This window comes from Megalops cyprinoides, chromosome 10 (genome assembly GCF_013368585.1).
Source record: "Megalops cyprinoides isolate fMegCyp1 chromosome 10, fMegCyp1.pri, whole genome shotgun sequence".
Classification (NCBI taxonomy): Eukaryota; Metazoa; Chordata; class Actinopteri; order Elopiformes; family Megalopidae; genus Megalops; species Megalops cyprinoides.
In genome coordinates this window covers 22,558,924-22,574,020 of record NC_050592.1, presented here as the reverse complement: position 1 = coordinate 22,574,020, position 15,097 = coordinate 22,558,924, and the positions used below count along the sequence as shown (strand labels likewise).

The 15,097-nt window shown below is 42.1% G+C and overlaps 1 protein-coding gene across 1 annotated transcript in view; it reads left to right on the top strand.

The window, feature by feature from the left end:
- Nucleotides 1-3,466: 3,466 nt before the first annotated feature.
- Nucleotides 3,467-15,097, top strand: part of atp2c1 (ATPase secretory pathway Ca2+ transporting 1) — a 41,528-nt gene continuing 29,897 nt past the window's right edge. The window contains exon 1 of the mRNA XM_036538751.1: nt 3,467-3,520. Coding sequence (XP_036394644.1) covers nt 3,497-3,520 — 24 coding nt within the window. The 5' untranslated portion in view covers nt 3,467-3,496. The remainder of the gene's footprint in view (nt 3,521-15,097) is intronic.

Here is a 15,097-nt window from a genome sequence, read left to right as displayed (position 1 = left end):
AGGGAAGCACCTTGGATTGGCTTGTTTCTTGACACTGTCATGTGATGGTCGCTCTCCGTTTCACGACCCGCTGACCGAGATAAGTGACACAATACGGGCAATTTGCGCCGCCTTTGCATCAATCAGAGTGCCATTCTACTCTGCCATTGAAGCAAAGTGATACACTGATTGCATTATGTGTTAAACACAGATAAAGGTGTACTTGTGAGGGTGACAGGAAAGTGGTGGGCTGCCATCGTGACATCCTCCACATGACCCTCTTCTCTCTCCCCGCTGATACAGGAGGTTCTCATCTCTACCGTAGGAAGGTGACCTTGCAGCTGTGCGGTGCCACAACTCCACTCTCCCTGCTGGTCAAAGAGCCTCCTCAGTCTGACACATACAGGTCTGCTGTCTTCCTTATTCCAGGCAGTTCCCAATGTGTTTGCTGTGGTTCCATTTATTGTCAGCCTCATGATTCACACTGATCCTCAAAACCATTTTAATGAAAGGGTGGGGCATGGATGGCACAGGAGTGGGGTGGTTCAGTGGCACATCTTTCATTAGTTTGCAGCTCTGCTTCTCTGCACTGCTTATGTGCATGAATAATTTACCATTTTCCTTCATTAATGCCATTACGTAGAAGACTGTGGCATTGTCTCAGAACAACTTACTTTGCTTTTTGAAAAAAATTCTGAATGCCAGTCATTGTTAATGAGAAACCCACAAGTGCTTTATAACAAGCTGAACATGGTGTTCTTGAAAACAGCTCATGAGCTGGGGAGGTGAAATGAATATTTCTGATGCTGTAAAGGGAACATAACATTTTTTAAAGAAATAGAATACGAAATGATGCTCTTCTGAATAATCATGTGGACGGCAGGGACCATTGTCAAATATTGTCATGTGTTTCTTGATTTGTCCACAAGGTGTCACAAGCCCTACATTAAAGACAGCACATTGTACAGGAATGCTGTGATTGTTGGTTTGAGTATGCAATGGATGCATTTCACTGAGAAACTCTGTTGGGTGCTGTGGGTGGCCTGGCCAGTCCTCTGTTATTAGGTGTCAATCCACCAGACAGCCAATCTAGTATATGGAGACAATTTATAGTTTGCTTAATGCATTCATATGTCTGGAAGAGGTTGAGAAGAGTTGGTTTGGAGTAGCCAGCTCACTAATGGAGGGTATTATGAATGACATAGATATTCAATTACTGTTCCATATAAAAGGATTCATTGGAGCCTGGTTATTTTTAGTTTCTGCACATTACTTTCAGTGGAACCAATGCAGTAGTCATGCCCTTTCTTCTTGTCATTCTAGAATGGAAAACTGGTAACTTGTTGCACTGTGTTAGACCTGACACCAAATATGATGTTAACCATGAGATTAATGTTTGCACAAAGACAAAGCAGTTATAACAAATGAGTGTCATGTGCTCAATCATAGTAGCTATTTTATACTAGGGAAAAGTTATTGCAAGCAAAGAAATCCATTTGTGCTTATTTTTACTAAGAAAAGGGTTGTCATCAGAAGTAAGGAACAAGTGTGGCACACAGAGTTTATGGGAAGCCATGTGACACTTCCATTTCATTAATATTTTGCATATTTACACGTGACTTTTGTCACATAGCAAATGCTCTTATCCAGAGTAATGTACAAGATGACTACATTTAGTAGTACCTTTACATTTTTGACATTCAGAAGATGTTCTTATTCAGAGCAATTCCAGAAGTGAAACACAATGGGCATACAACAAAACAACGTGAAATTTTACACAAACCATCAATCACACATAAATATGAGCCAGTGTTAAACACACAAGGCTGAGACTACAAATATGCACCTTGCCCAATGCACACGTGCAGCATAATATAACTGGAGTGTACCATTCCAACCCAATACCAACACATACCCAGGGCCTCACTGGTGGCCTCCCTCTCTCAGTAGACTCCTATAGATAGACTCCCATGCACATCTGAGTCTTCTCACAAGTGTCTGCACCACCACAATCCGCAAGTGTCTTTCATATTGTGTTTTATGGAGCCAGAATAAAAATTGTGATTTAAAATAGCAATAGGCATCAAAACAACAGACGTGTATGGGGCACTGTTTGTAACACAGCCAATTTTGTTCACAAAACAAAAACACTGCATGACATTTCTAGGAGGAAAAGGTAAACATTTTTCTCACAAAATACATACCATTATTTGCCCAAATGTTTATAGATTCCTGGAAACCTTAAAAATTATTAGGACAATTTGACTAAGAACGTGACAGATCTGACTGGTTTCAAAGTCCAATACAAGAAATCCCCAACTGACCAAAGCAGGCTTTATTAGGAAAAACTCCTCTTTCATATTGCATGTACTTGCTTGCCCTTCCTTGTTTCTTGCACTCCAGCCCCTTCCCCAACAGGGCAATCATCTAGTCCAGTGCTCTTACACATTTTCTATGGACCCAGATTTTTAAAGGAATACTAACTGCTAGCCAAACTTTACCAACTTCCTACTGATGAAACAATGTATGAATACATTTTATGTATTAGTTACTAATATGTACTGCAATTTTTATCACTTTCAGAATAAAGTATCATGGTTGCTTTATAACTGTTTCTAATTTGTGGTAAATGTTCGGTTCAGAACATTACTGTAAATTCATATTACCCAAATTAAACAACACAGGTTAAATATTTTACGTATAGTTCAGATTCACAACAATAATAATAAGGAAACCAAACTAACAGGAGTCAATGTGTAAAGAGGAAAAAGCAGGTGATTGTGTTGAAGATGCCGGTCAGAATAAGGTGACACTAGAATTACAATTCACAATATTTGATGCAGCTTACTATTATTGCTACTATTACTGCTAGTAATGAGGAATCAAACCGCCAACAGGAAGGTATTGGCATTTGGCCCGGACCACTAGTTAAAGAGCCTTGATTCATCCCCATTGCCAATCTGTATGGTTAAATTCGAAGGGTGGCTTGGGTATATATCACCTTTGGTGTGAGGGAGGTCGTGGACAGTGTAGCTAATAGCTGTCCTGTGTAATGGCACAGACACAAAGGCCGAGTACAGTACGCCATTGTGTAATTCAGAATTGCTCCTACCAAATAAACGTTCGAATTCGCACAAAACCCCGCGCGCAGTGATTAGGCTGGCTCTTCTGATACCAGAAATTCGGTCACCGGGCGCTTTACGCGGCGCACCGTGAAATTCTAACTATGTTCGTGACAGCCACAGTTTTCAAGACCCAGCACACTTCGGCAAAATGAGGACAAGCGGCTGGCTGGAGGTTAAACGGGCTGGCCAGAGGTCTTCAGGTGTATTAAATATGAGATTTCTTCCGGAACAATACCAGATCGACGCAAGGAAGCCGAAATGAACCGGTGAAACAACGAAATGCACGGTTGTGTTTGTGTCGGTGCGTCTGAACGTAGCCCCGCCTCCCTCAGCGCTTCTAGCGTGTTGACCTCACTATGAACCGTCAGTCTGACCAGTGTATCTCACGGAAGATGCAGAAGAAAAAGGAACCGCTGGTAAGTTTCGGTATCAATTGGGGTTCCTCTTTCAAATATATTTCATGTGTTGTCCAGATCGGTAGAGCATCCTTACGCCGGCGGAAATTATTTTTAAGTGGGCAATCACAATAGCGCAACGCTAACAAGCTAGCTGCGTACAGAAATGAAGGAGGTAGCGAGCTAGTGTTGCGATGCTCTGTGGAAAAAAGGAGCAGCCAGCATGTTGTTTTCTCATGTTTCTGCCTACCTTTGAATGACCGTTTTCTGCTTTTCCAGGCCGCCGTGGTCAGGCGCTGTGTTGTTCCCAAGGAAAGTTGCTTTGTGTTAGCTATCTAGCTCAAATAAGTGAACGGAATGAAGTTTATTTACAGCGAAAGTCGTTAGATTGTATCTGATTAGCTACGAGCTAATATAGCGAGCGGGAAGCTATAGCTAGTTGACACAGAAACGTGTCCAATGTAGCTGATGTAGCCAGCCAGTCAATCTATATAATACGATCGAGCTAGCTGGCTAACTGTAGTAGTTTGTACCTAGAATTCTGGGTAGCTAGCTATCAAGCCAACATACATGTCTGTTTCGGCTCACTATTAGTATTAGCTGTGTCCTGTTAACTCTCTAGAATGGCAGTTGATTTGGACAACATATGTAATCAGTACCAGGCTAGGTAGCAAACCGTTGCAACTATTGACATTAAAACAGTAACATACAGTACTGATGTTTATCTGGGTAGTTCAACGATCAATGGCAAGAAAACCTGGCAATTTTTCAAGCCACCCTGGTAACCATTTAGATAAGCGAGCTAGTTAACTATCACAGCGAAAAAGCAAACTAGCTAGCTCGCTGACTTAAAAAAAATAATTTCATGTGAGTGTTGAGTGATAATCACACTCACATGAATTTCTTTTTAATTCGTGTCAGTAACAAACTGTTAGCTTGTGACTTCGTCTTGACAGCTATTGGGTTAGCTAAAGACCATGCCGTCGTGTAGCTAACGTGGTTTTAATACTTATATAAATGTCCATTATCCAGAAGGATTATCCTGTCCACAAAGATTATGCCATCCACTCCCTGTATTCTTCCAGCTTGTGGTCGTTTTGTTTTTCAGTTTTCCTTTGGGGCTGGCCCTCAGGGAAGCAGTGAAGGATGTTGTTTCCTTGTACTCTATTTCCATTTTCGGTCTGCAACGATAAAGGACGCTAGGCAAGCATGTATGTGGCAATCACAGTGCTGATTTTAGTGCTGAGCGTTGGTATTATTGACATTTATGCATTTTGTCCCTGTCACATTTAAATTAACACCAAGGAGAGCTTTACATTACATCATGTGCTTTGCAGACGCCTATATCAAGAGAAACATACAGAGCTTGCATGTAATGCAGTTATACAGCTGGGTATTTATTTATTATTTTTTGAAAGTGTTCAGGTTAAACACCTTGCTCAGGGGTATGGCAGCTGTGCCCCACCTCTGAATTGGTCCAGAATTTCTCACAGGTCACAAGCCCGTACTCCACACTGGTAATTTAACTGGGCTATGGGGGCCCGTACATCTATCATTAATTTAACATACTACACATTTAACATACTACACATTCCCCTTCGGCTTTAATAAGACACCATGCTTTGCTGTGAAAACAGGTTTAAAGGGGTACCATATAGGCCTAGTGCCTGCCATGTGATGTTTATTGCAGTCCACAGTTCCCAGCAGATTCCAGTGGTTCTGCTTGTATGCCTTTGTAGCATGAACAGAACCCTTGAGGGTCTTAATGAGATTTAAGCCAGGTGATTATGATGGCCAACTTTAGTTCCTTCCTCCTCAAACTGTGGCAAACAGAATAATCCTCCCAAGTCAATAGCCTTGTCTTTCTGTGTAATATGAGTGCCCATAAAATAGCCTGTGTAGGGCTATCACACCAGTGTGGAATATGGGATAAGCGTATCTTTTAAAGGAGTAATTAATGTAGATTTTTATTTGTGTATTTGCCAGACACTCTTATCCAGAGAGGCATGAAAGGTCATTATGGCAAGATATTGTATAATGCATATCACAGAAACAGCATGAATAACAAGTACATAGGTACAAGACACAGTAAGTGAGCATGAAGCCTAAATACAACGCTAAATATATGCATATGGCAGCTCTTTTAATATACACAGGGTGGCTGTCAATTGTCATTAAGAGGAGCATACCTATGGCATGCTGACTGTAGAGTTCACACAGTGAAAAACAGTGATGCATAAGAGCAGCATCACGTGGCATCATGCAGCCATATTTGGAGTGCCATAAAAATCTGTAAATATAATTTTAGACCAGGTCTTCCAGTACACTATATAAGTAATCCCCAGAAGTTGTATCAAACATACCTTAATAACAAAACCGACTGCTCCTTTATTTTCTGTTGAGCTCGAAATGATTTTCTCTCATTATTAAATAGCCACAAGACCACAAAGGTCTAGCCAGGAGAAAAGGAAGGAAAAAGTTCTGGCTCCCTTGAATACTTTTTAATTGATTGCATGTATATTCTGGTTATTGCATGTACATCAAAGACTGGCAAGAAAAATGATTGACTTGTGATTTGGAATCGGGGTGCTCTGTGAATAATAAACAGCTCCCAGATTTAATTAGCCTAGGGTCTGTGTTGCAATCCTACTGTTAATTGCATTGAGAGTGTGTAGAGCAGAGGGGCAGTATGGTTATCGGGGAAAGGTCTGACACGCCTGTTTACAGTGCCCTCTGAAAGTAACGTCCCTATTGTTTTAAATTCACACATATTTCAGTCATTAAATATGAGAGAGCAAAATGACACTTTCAGCGTATTTTTAAACAGGCTTTAACAAAACAAATTGTAGGGATAATATGAATAAATGAGGAAATCACACAATTCTAAAGAACACTTGTCAAAAAATATGGGGAATTGTATTAACGGATTTTCAGAGAGCTGAAGTGGTGAAAATAACTTCATTACTAAATAACTTCAACAGCTTCATTGTCTGAATAACTGTACAAATATTTGTTGAATAAATTGAATTGCTTAGGTAGTCAGCTTGTAGTGAATGTACTGAACAGGCATCGTCAATCAGACAAGATACATGTAGGTATGTAAGTTTGAAGCGGTTTTTGGTTTTATGCTTGTGTTTATCTTCACATTTTTTTCAGAAAGACAACTGGAATCCCAAGCCATCTGTAGATTTCAAAGCTACGTATTCCATCTAAGATCACATACTTAGTGTAACGGAAACAGTATTTTTGTTAATTGGATTTTGTTTAGTTGGCAAGAGGCAAGTAATATGTGGAGGTGAGGGCTGTACTACAGATTTAATTATAAAATCATCACAAGGAAGATGGCTACATGGATATTTTTAAAACTAAAGATGTGTTGTTTTCAAGGGAGGTCTATGTCATTACCATCCCAGAGTTCACTCACCCATGAAGTTATCATTGATTGTGCGCAACTGAGGTTTTCCCTATGTTGAATTCAACACTGAATGAAGCTTAAGTTGTACAGGGACTGCTAGTAAAATTATGCAGGGGCAATAAACATTGGCTGTGTAATGCTAGAAAGTGCATGTTTGCACCATCTTAAGAAAGTAATACTGAACATAATTACAAGGTCGCTAAGATATGCTAATGCATGAAGTGATTAGGAAGCTGGAAGCTTGCAGGGTCAGATCTCGGTTGTGGCAGAGCTCTTGTACCCTTGAGCAGAACGCTCAGCCTGATTTGCTTCTGTAAACACGCAGCTTTGTGAATGCCATCGATGGGCATGAATGGGTCAGGTGTGAAATATAGGCCGTGTCAGAGAAGTGCTTCTGCTAAGCACATAATTTGATGTGAAGCTTGGTGGTCATTTCAGAGGTTTGTGTACGGTAGAACTGGCCCGAGAGGCAGAGGTTCCAGGAAGTGTAGGGCAGGCACAGCGAAGGCGGAGGGGGGTGTTTGCTCTTGGTGTGTACCTGTTAAAGGTGGGTGCTGTGAGGGCTGTCAGTCAGACAGGGCGTGCCAGGCTGGCACCTGCAGTCTACCGGCGCCTCACTCCAACTTCCAGCTCTGCAGACCAGGGTCCTTGTGGTCTGGCACCTCTGTGTGATCTGGCAGGTCCATGCCAGGGCTTACACTGGGTAACTTGTTAGAGCAGTGCCAGTCTTATCATATACCCAGCTGCAACAGCCACAGCGTCTGCTGGCTTCTGTTGATGCTCTCCATTTCTTTTTTTTTACCTCCTCTTAAAGGGCACCTAGAGCCAAAGGCACTTGACCGTGAACCCCAGGGAGAGCATTTAGCTGGACATGCCAAGCACGCACCAAGCCTGTGGCCCTTATAAAACAAATTTATAAAGGCTTGGTACATCCAGCAAAACATCTTCCCTGGTTTTTTGTTCTTTCCTCATAAGACCATGCCCTTGAAGGTTAATTGTTTGTTGAATCCCTTTAAACTGGGCCCACGTGAAATGGTGGGTGTGCATTTGGAAAAAAGGTTAGGAATGAGTGTAAGTTTGAGTACAAAATGACCGCCTGTTCCAGGGTCATGGGTTAGAATGGTCCCGCAGTATTAGAGTATTGGCTGTTTGTACCTTTTCTGAGTTGTAGAGGGTTGGCCGCAGCTCATATGAGAATGTGACAGAGTGGGTTGGAACCCAGCTGGGCTAAACATGTTCCTAACATAAGGATACAGCTGAACCAACTAGCTTATTGAAAATCCACACAAATGGAGTTCGTGTGACAAAATAGGAAGAGCCAACCGACTGATGAGGTTGTTTTTGTATGATATGTATTTGGATATTCTTTCCTGCCCTGTGAGGAAAAACAAAGTGATGCAACTCAGTAAAGTGGTAACAACACAGCCATTTTAATTGCCCAGCCAGTCTGCCATAATCCAACAATGGGTCAACAACAAGTGACTTTTTTATACTGAAATATATAATGAATGTTAATGTAAGGATCCTCTTTTGTTCATTTCAGCAGCCGATCTCTTAACTGCAAGACATAGAAAAAGTAGAACTTTGGCTGGGCTCTATTGTTCGGTGTCACAGACAGAATACATTGGGGTTAGACTGAGCAAAGCCCTTTGCTCTCTTTTGCCACAAGGCCATCTGAGTAACGTCGCATCGGAGGTAGACATTAAAAAAACGACATGAGTGTGTCTGAACAGAGCAGCTGGGGACATACAATACCCACATCTCACTCCTCATTGGTCATGGGAATCAGAGATGGCCTGGATTTGTCCTCAGAGGACATTAAACCAGGGAACTGGGTTCAGCTGGTTCCTAAGCAGTAGCTAGCAGGGAGGAGAGGCCAGAAGCGTCCGTTGAGAGCTCATTTGTCTGCACTTTGAATTCAGTGAGGTTACAGCCTGCCTTTTGGGCAGGGCTTGTCCTCTACATCTGCTCCTTACAGCTGAACGTGTGGAAGAACTGGATAAGCTACATTTCTTGCAGTATTCTAAAGTCCTTTTGACATCACACCTTGAGACTGAGGTTTTGTTTCGTAATTGTTTCATTGTTTTAGATAAGACTGCTGAACATGAGAGACTCACAGTAGGATTCCGTGTGTTATCAACACAGATAAAAATGGTTACTTAACATGGCATGAAATGTTAAGCATATCCTGAAAAAACTTGAAACCCACAGTCTGTTTTTATGTATATTTATAGATATATGTTTTTACAACATTTTTATAATTTTGTTGCTGTGATGTCAGATTTAAAACCACTCAAAATATCGCTTTTTGTAAAACACACTGAGAGGAAAATAGATTTTGTAAGTGCTGTAGGGTACTATGCAATTGAAGACTTCACCATATACCATAAAGATATTTTTTGTGTTTACCTTCTGTGGCTAGACTTTAAGGGTGTAGTTCCATTGCTGTGAATTAGATTGTTCTGAATTGTCCAAGGTGATCTATTTTGTTTCCTCGCAGTACTTCACTGGCAATATTTCACATAGAGTACTGGGCCTCCCCATACTGGTTAATCAGATAGCTAGCTAACAGAAGGCAACAGACATCACACCATGTATAATGGAGTGACATTTTCATAAAAACACATAACTCAATCATTTTTATTCCAGGTGTAGATCATGTTTTCAGGACGATTCTTTTTCTTTCTAGTCACCATTTGGCTTGTTTTGATTCCCAGTGCTTGGATACTTCCATGCAAACTGTAAAGACTTGCTAGGAGAGTGAAATCACACTCAAGTTCTATTTCCTGGTCCTAGCCTGAGGGGTATGCCACAACAAACTAAACTATTTTAAAAAAGCTTAAAGGCCAGGCTTGTTCCATGAGAATATTACACCGGGGGAAAGTGGCTGTTTGGACATACCAGGAATTTATAAAATACATCCTAAAGCCCCTTTGTCTCAGTTGGTGTTCAAGAAGGCAAATTAAACACTGGATTTTTCAGATTTTCCTAGGCACCACTCACATTATGAATGCTTTCAGTTTTAAAAAACATCAAAATTTTGACAAAAAACGATGGTGTATTTTCTTCCCTGTGAGCTTTGAGTGGAGAGCTCTGTCACACAGGTGGAAGTGTTGATGATTCAAGGACAGTGGTTTGCACAATAGAAGAAAGAACATTCTTCAGTGATTGACTGAATTTTTTGTTTGATTAAAAATTTCACTACAGTGTGAAGCAACCCCTCTGAACTGTGCTGATACACCTATTTGATTAACAGCAGAACATGTTCTTAAGAAAGCACCTGGTGAATGGTGTGTGAGATTAAATCCTTTATTCTGCTGACAATAGGGCTTTGCCGTTATGTGTGATGCAACCCATGTCCTGTTGCTCAAACCCCCGATGATGTCAGCATCACTATCAATGGATGTTACCTTGATATTTATGACTTTATTTAACAGGGAAAAGAAAGGGGATTTTGCATCAGCTGGAAAATAGTGTGCACAGAGGATGAAGGAGCATGTTCATCTTCAAAAAGACAAGCTGTCTTGTAGATGTTTTTGCTCAGCAACTCAGGAATTTTGCAGAGCGCTGAGTCACCTCCCGTTCAACATGCCACACGACGTTTGCTGTTGATGCACAGCTTTAAAGATGAAAAGACAGAACCACAACCTTGTCCCCTGTACATTGGAGACAAGGTTCATTTGGTATGTGAGTTGATTGCCTGGGATGATTTCTTTGCTTTGGGTGTGGCCTGATCAGGAGATGCCTTCACATTCTCCAGCCAGCAATGTCGCACAAAATCGATGTGACATTGGGGTTAAATTCCTTTAAGTCATTGGTGGTGTGCAAAGAAGTCTTGCCTTGGAGTTAGACTTCCTAGATGTTTATATCCTCCCCTGCTCTCTGACATGATTTTTGATTCGTCTTGTTGAACCATATGAAAGTGATGCTAACTGATGGATCTACCACAACAACCGTTAAAATTCCTCACAAAGCACCCAGGTTAGTTATGGGAGAAAATCAAACCTAGAAGTGTTTGGTCGGATGTACCGAGCAATTCTAAGTCTTGTAAGTAAGCTCGTAAAAGTCTTTCCAGACAAAATGATCCTTTTAATTAAAATTAATCGAGTGGTATTAGGTACCATTTTAGACAGTTTTGTCGGTGTGATTACTGTGTTGCAGTCATGCTATATCCTCAGTTTTACTTGTGTGTCACACACAATGCTAGCATTGTGCTTCTTTCAGACAGTGTACAATTCCTCGACATCTTTAGGGGACCGTATTGATTTCTGCTCTCTGCCATTCTTCTTATTTGATACGCATCAGGTTTGATAATGGCTTCCCTGTAGTCTCCAGTCTGTGGCCACCCCACACGCACACCTTTGTGCTGAGACTGTGTGTGTCTGTGTGTGAGAGAGTGAGTGCATCTGTGCACACCTGAGTTATTGTGTGTGTTCCCTGGCCTCCTGCTATTAAGCCCTAAGGCATCAAATAGACTGTATTTCTGTCGTGGAAGGAATCCAGCTACTACCCTTACCTTGGGTGCGCCCGCACTTTACAGGAGTGTACGAACAATAGAATTTCATTCGTCTAAAGGAGTACTTTACGGTGACATTTTGAATGGTGTGAGCAGCGTGTGACTGTGTTCCAGGCTTTGGCTGTGGAATGTTCCGCAGAGAGGGCCGAGCGCTCTGCCGTGCTGCAGTAGTAAGCGGATTGGTTCTGGGGTGGTCCTTCATGCAGCCTGCCCTTATCCCTCACAGCCTTTTTTTTGTGCAAGTGACTGACAGATCTGCTCCCAGTGGCAATGTTTTACCATGGTGAACCAGATGGCACTCATGTCTCTGGCAGAGGGTGCATCACTACCAGCCCTCAGACGGCAGTGGAATGACGTCATAAAGGTGTGCGGCATTCATCGGTAGAATGTCAGAATTCTCAGATGCCAAAATGCCACGACACTCAGATTTCATATTCTGAATGTCTTCCAGTTGTTGCGTCTTTGCCGGGGATATTTTTCCAGGGTGTGTTCAAAAGACCTCCCATTGGAGTTGACATAGGGAATGTGAAAACAGTTTTTTAACAAAAGCTGATATTCAGCATATTCAACAATGTACAATAGGACCAGTTAAGCATAGTTCATAGTGTGTCTACTGTTCGCACAAAGGACGTGATTTTCCAGCATCAGATGACAGGGTTCATGATAACTTCATGCTCACTTCACAGCTCACTGTCTCTAAGCTAACAGCCATCACCGCTTCAGAGAAAGAAACACAAAAAATGGAGCGGGAGGGCGCACAGTGTTCCCTTCCCACGATGCAACGCCCTGGCGAATCCCTCCTTCCTCTGAAGTGCCGGGATAAATGAACTGTCACGCTTCACTTGTCTCTGTCGTCCACCACGTGTCTCGCAGCTCTCCGAATCGCGTCTCTCCCAGTGTGAAACAGGTGTTGAACCTGCGTCCTTATTTTGACACCGTGCCCCCCACTCTGGCCAGAACTCTAATGAGAGCTTTTGATGGAGGGGGAGGCATAGAGCTGTCATGCTGTCGGCACCGCCAGCTGAGGGCTCCGGCGACCTGCCACCCCCTGCCCTCTTACACAGCCCAAGGCACCGGTAATGAGCACGGCTGTGTTCCTGTGGATTGAACACTGTGTACACAAGTGTTAACAGTGGAACACTGTGGACATTTTAGTGGCACCTGCCTATCTTTAGCTGATGTGCAGCGGTGTGTTTTTTTCAGTGTAATTCTACAGTGGCCATATGGGGCCTACCCATAGAAAAGAGTTTTAAAGTGCAGTCCTTGGTGCTGTTGAATGTTTATTCCCCAGTGTGTATTCTAGGAGTGTCCTCCAGGAACAGAATATTCATGAATTACAGACAGTGTGAGATTTGTACTAACACAAGGTGTTTGCACACGGTTGCACTCATGAAAAAGCTTTGTCTGCCACTGGTGTGTTATTTACCCTGAACCTACTCACTAAAGATGAGATCTGAAAGGCTTCAGGAAACAAGAATGGCGTCTTTATCTCTAAACATGTCACTAAACTGGAATACCTGCACATCATTTTTGTGAAAATTCTTTTGTTAGGGTCTAGGTAGGTAGATAGTGAGCAAATGCATTATCAATTGAAAAAACATTGGCTACACTGCAAAGGTCCTGTTAAAAGAACAGTGAATAAGGGGCCTCTGTAATTCTCATTAGTCTTCCTTAGCAGTACTGAAATTTCTGTTTTGCTATATGACACTAGTAGGACTCTAATGGGAATTTGACTGTGTATCTCAAAGTTCAGGTTGCCCTATGCAAAAGAAACATGCCTATTTCATGGAAATCCTTATGTCTGCACTCTGTGAATCTAACAATGTGGGTTTTTTTTTCCTCGTTTCCTCAGTTGTTTTGTTTGATTCTTGTTGACTTTATCTTTGTGAAACCTGCACTGTAGGCATTAACTGAGCCACCATTGAACAATTTACATTCCAACTAAGTAGAGTGACTTCTAAAAATAGTCCGAGAGGTTGAAGTGCTGAAATAGCACAGATTGCCAAGACACCCCCCTCCCTTGCAGCTGCTGGACGTTGGCATGTGTTAATGAAACATGGCTGTGCTGTAATGGGAAAATAAAAAATGGGACAAAAAGCAGAGAGTGTGCTTCATTGCTCTCTTAATGTAGACCCATATAGGTTTCTTTGTGTGTTTGGGGGGGAATATAGAGTAACCTCTCATATTGTTGAATACTTCCAAGATGCCAGGGCAACTGGCAGTTAATGTTGAAACAGGTTTTATACCTCCTTCCTTCTTCTCTCACTCTCTTTCGCTGTCTCTTTGTTTGCTTTCTTTCTGGCTATCTCTTTGTTTCTGTTGTTTCTGCTTTCGCTCTCTGCTGCACTTTACGGCAAGTTAAAATGAAGAATGCTTCCATTGAAAATTACTAGTGTGGCCACCCAGGCTCTCTTGTGATCTGCAGAAAGGCAAGGGCTGCCAGGGACAGAAAGGGATCATGGTGTCCTGGGCAATTGGGGTCTTGCCTCACCCCTAAGACCACAAACATTGCAAACCGAGGCCGTATGAGCTCTCCTCATTTGCTGCATAGTAGTTAGGTCGTTTTTCCATGTAGAAGCTTCTTGTTTGTTTTGCTGTGTACAGGAAGATATTCAATTTCAGTGTTCGGAATATTTCATCAGTAAACAAAGCTGCCTGTATTTTTGCATCACAGGTGGGTCTCTCCTTTACTTTAGTAGGAACCCCAGTTGATCTCCGTTCAACATCTCAGGCAGGGTTTATGGGGTTTATAAGCTCATGTCACACATACAATATGTACAACAGCTACTAACAGAGATAGCAGCCTGCCAGTACTGGTTAAAACAGGGAATCGTTTACATGGCTCACAGGGGTTCACAGCAAGTGTCCTACTTTCGTTTAAAAATGAATGACTTTTGCTGTGCTCATTTGACCTGTGGAGGGGCTTCATAGAACTTTTTTTGGCTGTATCTGCAGGAAACAGGACAGGGAACAGTTGCCTCTGACTCATTCAATGAGCAGGCAGCTCCCTCGGAATTGAGCGGCAGTAATAATGTTTTACCACTATGACAGTGACATTACTTGGTGTGTTTTTCTCCATTAAGATGTTGACTAAAGCACAGAAAATGTGCACTTTCCCACTCCATACTTCCAACTCACACTATTTAATATTGGTGATGGCGATACAGGCGAACAAAGAGGGGCTGGAGCCTACATGCAGTGAGTTTACTTTTTAAACCACATGGCAGCTTGGCAAACCAGCAATATCAGTTGGAAATCAATTCTGTTCGGCAAATGAACAGTAGCCTTGGACTCTTCTTTGACCCAGTTGTGTCACAGGGAAACACACATCGGGGTCAAACTGAATATCATTGCTTATGGGTGAGAAAACAAGCTTGGTCCTATTTAGCTCAGGGCTCAGAAACAGTAGCATTCTCTCAGTGGACGCAGCTTTGCCGGTGATTTATCAAGTAGGCCTAGTTTTACGGTTTAGAGCACCCATTGAACCAGGGCCATGGTAAAACCCGGCATGGAGACACAGTGAATGTGGAGTCACAGTATTCCAGCAAAAAGGACAGAGATGTTGAAATGAAGTTGCAAAGAAATGAGGTAGCAAACAAAGAAATTAGGCCTTTTTGTGAAGCATCACCCTCATAAGCGCAGGAGTCTGTTGTGGAATAGTGTGGCT